General features: G+C 43.9%; 1 protein-coding gene across 1 annotated transcript in view; it reads right to left on the bottom strand.

Moving 5' to 3' along the window:
* Positions 1 to 665: 665 nt before the first annotated feature.
* sorbs2a (sorbin and SH3 domain containing 2a) overlaps positions 666 to 7,730 on the bottom strand; it is a 125,129-nt gene continuing 118,064 nt past the window's right edge. The window contains exons 25-27 of the mRNA XM_080722646.1: positions 4,770 to 4,810; positions 4,440 to 4,546; positions 666 to 3,253 (exon numbers count right to left, since the gene is read on the bottom strand). Coding sequence (XP_080578772.1) covers positions 3,192 to 3,253; positions 4,440 to 4,546; positions 4,770 to 4,810 — 210 coding nt within the window. The 3' untranslated portion in view covers positions 666 to 3,191. The remainder of the gene's footprint in view (positions 3,254 to 4,439; positions 4,547 to 4,769; positions 4,811 to 7,730) is intronic.

Below are 7,730 nucleotides of genomic sequence, written 5' to 3'. Positions count from 1 at the left end.
GATGATCTTTAAATCTGTTGTACAGTATGTATGTCTCCAAAAGGTTATAGCAAACACATGAGCCTCAGTGACACTACCCAACAGGACGCCATCACAACAACTTGTGGGAAAAAACAACTACATTAACATAACTGTATTGACAATAATGGTTCAATGGAAATGCTATTCATTCCATGACTCCTTTAAATAAACTCAAAAATAAAACAGGTCCGGATACAGTCTTTTGTAATATTCAACACCCAATCTGTATAAGGAAAAACTTCATGGAAAATAAAAGATAATACAGCTTCCATAAAGCGTGTTTCACTTGCCACGGCTGAATAATGTTCAAAGTACACTTCACCTTAAGCCACTTCAGTGAGAGGATTAAAAAGAAATACACAGAGTGAGTATAAGCGTGAACTTCCATCCCTTCTACAGCTTGCATCTTCTTCTGGACGGACTAAATGTGTCTCATTATAATCATACTAACATCAAGCAGCACTCGTCCACTAATAAATATCAGACAGAAAAAGACAGTCAACTCATTTTTTTTTTTCACTTATTTTTGATCCATGTTTTAAACATGATCAAAAGCTCTCCTGAAACTCAGATGTCACACAGCATCCACCCCCAGCCTTCAGTTAGTTGCTGTTGGGCGGAAACCTTGTATGTCCAAAACCAATTCTGGTTACTACTTTTAACAAATCTCAAAAGTAGTGGAAATAAGCAGATCTACAAGCTCACAATGTGTTAGTGATGCAACACATTATGAGCCTGTAGATTGGCTAATTTCCCTATATCTGTGCAACACTTAAATACCAAGAAGAGTATAAACTATCGAATTAACTTCGAAAAAAGTATATGATTTACAAGGCTTCTGCCCGACAGCGACGAGTTGTAACATCTGGAGTGAAACAATGAAAAACTCATAGATGAAGTTAAAGGCGTCCATCAGTTATGGTGAGAAGAGAAATAATACAAAACAGGATGTTCGAAATGTAGCTTTTCCCCTCCAAAACTTTATACTGAAGATCAAATCAACTTGCAAGATTAGAAAAGGTCTCCCCCTGCCATCTTTGATAGGCCATGAATACTATGTTGCCCATGTATTATTCAGCCACGAATGCCTCAGCCAACATGTAATATACCTGTACTGTAAGTGTGCTGTATTCAATGTGCAAAGGCTCATTTGTAATTCATTGAACAACCTTGTTATATAATAATGATGTATTGCCAAAAGGCTCATGTGTAACACAGTGTAACATTGGCTTAAGAGTCATGTATAGTAAGTACAATGCTTTCACCTGACATGCACTGTTGTAACATGTTTGCAAGGCTACGTCCTCATCATCACCAAGTAGTACTTAAAGTAAGTGATATGTCTTTGTTAAAACAAGTGTGAAGTTGCTCTATATTCTCATAACAACCATTGCTATAGTGTATTTATCCAGTAACAGGGATCTCCCGGTTTCCTCTCATACAGGATCAACAATGACGCAAAGAAGTGAGCGGACAAAATTGGAACTGGAACGCTATGCAAAATTTGCAACCCACCTGAAAATGAATTTTCTGTTTATTAATGAGCTGGAGAAACGGGGAGACCCCTGTCACACTCTATAGAAATTAGTTCTATCTGAAGATAGAGGTTTAAGTCATGAAGAAAATATATATCTATTAACTAAAATATATCACTTACGCTACCTTGTATGAAATTGCCAATACATGCATTACCATCTGATCACACCTAAAGGCCCATTTATACTCTCTTTATGTATCGGAATAAATACACCCTTTTCAAACTATGGAGTCATTCACTACTTACAAACACCCATGCGTACTTTGCGCATTTATTTAAATTATAATCGATTCAATCGATTACTTTGATTAATTGCACCCCTACAATACTTTAACAAGAGGGCAGTCCAGAGTCAAAAGTTTTCTAACAACAATGGACAGTTGAGGAGGTTGTAATAATGTACCTGTTGAGAAAAAGCTGTTCAATAATAACTGTTAGTCGCTGTGCGCAGGTGATGTATCGGCATGTTTAAAAGGTCTGAGCAAATATTAAGCACTGCTATTTTTTTTCTTCTTCATCGAGTCTTACTTGAACTAGATTTAGTTCAACGAAATCTGCCCCAACAATTTCCGATGATATTGCTCTGTTTTGTCCCGATAAACATTCATTAAAAATGAACCTAGAAAATGGACAGAAGACTCAATCCGTATACAGTACGTACATTCCATCACTTTTGAGTATAAATGGGCCCTAATATGAATGCTGTCCTTTCCAGTGAAACTCGTTTCATTAACGAAAATTAATTATCGCTGCGTCAGTTCATTGTAGACGATGTGTTGCAATGCACGTGGGCCTTAACTCTCTTAGGTACTGATAATGCAGGGGTAAATGCACGAGTAATGCACAAGTAAACACAGCTATAGACTTTGTGCTGGGTTGATGAAGTTTTCATAATTAAAAGCATTTAAAGTGTGAATCAAAGCCAGAATTACCATTTCATAATAACTACAATTTCGGTTTCATCCCAATGAGTTTGAGCCGCATAGCTGGTAACAATGTAAACACACTTGTGATCCTGGATTTAGAATACTCTGTGAAAAGGAATACTAGTTTTGGGGGATACTTCAAACATCAAACATGTGCTAAACATGTGTGACACTGGACAAAAAAGAATTGTGGCAATCTCATTAACAGTATAGCAGAGAACCAGCATGAATAATCCCAACGGAACAAAGCTGCAATTATTGCCTTAAACTGGAAACATCCTGAAACAAAGTGAAAATAAGAAAAGAAAGATAACGTCGCCATCTTCATTTCGAGGCCTTCCTTTAGTATCAAGAGGGTCAAAGGTCACTGGCGCACAGGAGTACAAAGCCCTAGTTGCTCCATGATAGAAAATAAAAAGGAATTATATAATTAGTGGAATAAGTCCTCCGTAAAGATGGCTAGTTACAGCTAGATGTTCTCTCTTTATGTGTGAAGCTGGCAAGCTACACACACCCACACACACACACGCACACACGCACGCACACAGGCACACACGCACGCACACACGCAGACACACACACGCAGACACACTTTTATGTGCGAGGGGTCTTGGCTGTGACACGTCTTGATGTGGTGTCAGGGTTGTGTTGGGGGTGGGAGGGGGTGGGAGGGGTGACTGGGTGGAGGATTGGGCGATGGTCCATCACTATAGCTGCTTCACGTAGTTCCCTGGGAAGGTTCCAAACAGCTTGCTCCGTCGGGAGGTCCCTACAGTAGTCACACAGAGACAGACAGACAGAGTTGTTAGTGTGGTGCAATGCTTTGCTATGGTCTATAACAGTGGTTCTCAAACCCCAAATTAATATGTACATTATACCAACAAATTAGTACATAATTATCTTTCATCTTTCATCTCCATTACACTGCAGCCAGTGCATACCGAGATAAATAAACAGCGCACATCCAAGCAGAGTTACATAATTCTCATTAACTAAGTTTGGGTTTACTTTTGGTTACATAACATTTGTTACATAACATAAAATTAAATAAAAATATACAAGAAAAAATAGCTTGTGCTGGGAACTGATACTGCAAACCAGTGACTCAAATGCTACACATCATGAATGCTGGAAATTGCTGGGAAACTTTGCCTGCACATTCCCACTACACCAAGGAAGAACCTCCATACCGAATCGTTAAAATCTCCTCATGGTGGCGCTACAACAGCTCACTTCATATTTTGGCATAACTCTTCAACCATAGGTGCACAACTAACATATTCTTTTCCCTGCCATGTGATCAAGATGTATGATTTACTAGGTTTTTCAGATCGCATTCCAAGTGTCTAGGACCAAAGTTTGCACCTTGCGGGCCATGGGTAGGCAACCCAAGCTGGCGGAGACCTGTGCTCCAAGGAGCACGCTTCTCAAGTTTTAGTAATTGTTATTATAACCACAGAACAAACTTCTCACCTAATCCAAGGTCTAATTCAGGTATTTGGTCATATATTAGCCCTTTTTTTTCAGGAAATACATATTTATGGAGCTGAGATGTTGAAATGTCCTATGTTCTAAGTTAACTGTCCAAAACGAGTCCAGCTGTGAGGGATAACTTGTCAACTTATTGTTCTTCAAGGCAAAAGCCTGCTAAAAATACATGGCTGCACTCTGGCACCATCTAGTGGCTAGCACAATTTGAAGAACAATTCAAGAACAGAAATTCATCTATGGCTGGAGCTTTCAAAAGTGAATTGGGTCACAAAACAACTACAAAACAGAAAAATTCTTCTAACCTGTAAAGGTAAACATAAAACATAATAAGTTCTTTAACATTATGTTGCTCAGTTGTTAATTATTTTAGTAAATAATTTAGTAAGACATTGCTCTTTGTCACATATGGTTCAGGAAAGTCATTTCAATCACACTGTTGTGGGAGCAAGGTTCTCTCTTCTTACCAACAAACCAGCCATCGTCACACTTCTCCACCACGTCAACAACATCTCCCTCCTTCAGCTCCAGCTCGTCTTCATTGCGAGGCAGGTAATTGTACACTGCCTGGAACCTGTCCAGGGCAAACATGTCTATCACTAACGCATACTGTATCTTTAAGACTTCCACATGCTTGCTGTGTTAAGGTTTGTGCACCAATTAATACATTTCGTTACTATCTGGCAGAATTCATATTCTTCTTCACCAGTAGCAACAGTACATGTCTAAAATAGGACGCCAGTCTATGGACTGAAGGAATCATAATTCTGTGAAAATATCACTGAGTATTGACTTACGGGTCTCCTTCACCATGAAGTCTATCTGGCTGAACCAAACGCTGTGAAACAGAACAGAAAGAGAGAGAGAGAGAGAAAGAGAGAGAGAATCATGAATCAACGTTTTTGAAGTGCTCACAATCATTCAAGCACGTCTGTACACAGAGATACAGTATATGAAGAAGAATCCCTTTGGAAATAATGAACATTAACGTACACAAATTTCAATCCAAATCAACCAGTCAAGCCTAACAGTCATCAGTTTAGCCAATGCACATCATTCCTCCATTCCATTCCTCCATTAGCACAAATGCATTTGTGTCCAAGTTATAATTTAAACATCACGCGCTAGCATGCACTACTGTGGAATATGGTACAACCAATTATGTACAAAGAAAGCCATATTCCTTGTGTTCACAGCATGGGGTGATGATGAGGTCACGCCCCCTACCCTTTGACCTCTAAGGGCTGACATAAAGGACTTCCTGGTGGTGTTGGGGCTACGAGGAGGTTTACCGTCAACCATCACATCCTGCTTAAAAGGCGGCTGAAAGAACCAGAAGTGACAGACCTGGTCAGCGTCTCCACTCCCTGACTCGGCCGAGGTTCAAACTAGGGCTGCAACGGCTCATTATTTTCTTCATTAATCTGACGATTATTTTACAGATGAATCGAACAATTGAGATACTGTATATGAAAAGAGATATAAATGGATCTATTAACCACAGTATTTATACACACGCGACAGTCGTGGATTTACAAGCTCACAGCGCATCGCATTGCCATGCGATGTGTTGCGAGGCGTTGCAATGCTTTGCAAGCTTGTCCTATGCCCAAATTAGGGATACATTATTAATCGATTATGTTATTTAATTATCGATTATTTTTCATAATTAATTAAATCTATTAGTTCGATTAACTGTTGCACCCCTAGTTAAAACACCCAACTCACACACAGGCACATGCCTGCATGCACGCACATAAACACACCATCTACTGTACAAGACGTGCAGAATTCCCACACCCAAACACACCTCCACCAAACACGCATTCACACTCATGCACACGCACGCGTGTAAGCACACGCCTGCACACACACACATGCACACTAGCGCGCGTGCGAACACAGCCACACCCACACCCACACCCACCCACACCCACACAAATGCTCTGGCTGCTGAGGACACTGTTCACATCCACACATCCGTGGTTCTTGTGAGTAGATGTTAATGTACGTTCAAAAACTATTTCACTAACACCCAAAAAGTGTCACACAGTGTTATTCTGTCAGGCGAGCCGTCATTGTCATCTTCATCACTATCATCATCACCAGCTTATTATTACCTTGACCTTGGTAGACCTAGGCTCTGGTGGAGGTATTGGTGGAGGAGAGGATGGAGTGGTGGTGGGAGGAGAGCAGCAGGACAGCGGAGGAGGAGGAGGAGGAGGCGGAGGAGGAAGGAGAGCGAGGGGTGGGAGGTGGACGGGCAAAGGGACTGGGGGAGGAGGAGTAGGCAGGGGAAAGCCCAGGTGGAGAGGGGAGTAGGAGAAGGGCAGGGAGGAGGAGAGGAGGCGAGGCGAGCTGGGACAGGGAGAGGAGCGAGGGAGGAGAGGGGAGCAGGGCAGGGTGGGTGGAGGAGAGGAGGCAGGAGGCAGTGGCAAACCCGCCAGGGGCAGAGGAGGCATGGAGCGCTCCGTGGAGGAGAGCGGGAGAGGAGGAGGGGGAGAGGCTGGGTGCCACGGGAGCATGGTGGTGGAGAGGGAGGGGTCAGGCCGGAGCAGAGGGGAGAGGGGAGGAAGGGGGGAAGCCGGAGGTGTGGAGGGAGGAAGAGGGGGTGGTGGAGGAGGTGACCTGAGGCCGTGGTACGAAAGACACATGGCCGCGGGTGGACAGACGCCAGCCTACAGAGGCAACGACACAGTGATCAACCCTGAAGCTGAAATGACAAGCTGAACATCAAACAACCACAGAATGGGAGGTGAATCTATCATGGATAGCAGCTGGGATGTCTATTGGTGCAAAAGGCGACATTATTGCACAGTTGTCATACACAGCAAAAAGTGTCATGTATGTTAGTTTAACTATCTCTTAAAGTGTAAAGATTAAACTAACACTCAGGACTTTTTGTTGTGTAGAAGCAACTCACAGTAGTTTTTTTGTTAACGTGTAGTTAGTCCACACGTTCTACCTGTTCCTTCTCACTGTGGGTTCTACTCTCCTCCACTTCCTGTCTAGCATCCTCCTCTTCCTGAATGAACAACACAGGAAAACCCTCCCCTTTGAACGACAGCAGGTCACCCGTCGTCTCCTGTCTCTGACTCTCCTCAACCTGCGACCGGCCCTGCCAGGTGATGGACAGCGGCTCCACTGTCACCGGCTTGTGAAGCTCCACCCCAAGGCACAGGCTGCCCTCCAATGGGCCGCTGCGGGTGGCGGCGGCAGGGGATTTGGCTGCTGGTGTTGGGGATCTCGCCCTGTTGTGGGATTTACTGCTCAGCGCGGGAGCTGGCTGCACCGGGGGTAACCTCAGGACCTCCCCGCCGTCTGTACCAGCAAGACCGCCCAGGATCAGTGACAGCAGCCGGTCGTAGGGGTTTTCCCCTGGATGCGGAACTTTGGGGGTTTCACTTCTGTTCTTTACCTGCGCCTTGCTTGGCCTGTACCACTGTGTTACTTCTGTAGGCTCTGGCTCTGTACAGAAGAACCCCCTTCCCGTGACCCCGTGTGACGGTTGTTGTTGGTTCCTTTTTGCGTCACTGAGCCCATATTTGAGAGGAGAGGAGCCGGGGAGAGGAGAGGTGAACGAGGAGGGAGGCGTTGCAGGGAAGAGGTCTGGATCTAGCGTCTCTTGTTTGAACGCAGGGCTTATTTCTCTGTACAGCGTCCGGGGTGGAGGGGTGAAGCCTCTTTTAGGAGGTGCTGGCGGGGGCGTTGTGAGGGGGACGGGGGCGGCAGAGAGGGAGGGCGTGGTGGGATTCATC

Source organism: Nannobrachium achirus, assembly GCF_963921795.1.
Source record: "Nannobrachium achirus genome assembly, chromosome: 3".
NCBI classification, from domain to species: domain Eukaryota; kingdom Metazoa; phylum Chordata; class Actinopteri; order Myctophiformes; family Myctophidae; genus Nannobrachium; species Nannobrachium achirus.
This window is presented reverse-complemented; position numbering and strand designations above follow the sequence as displayed.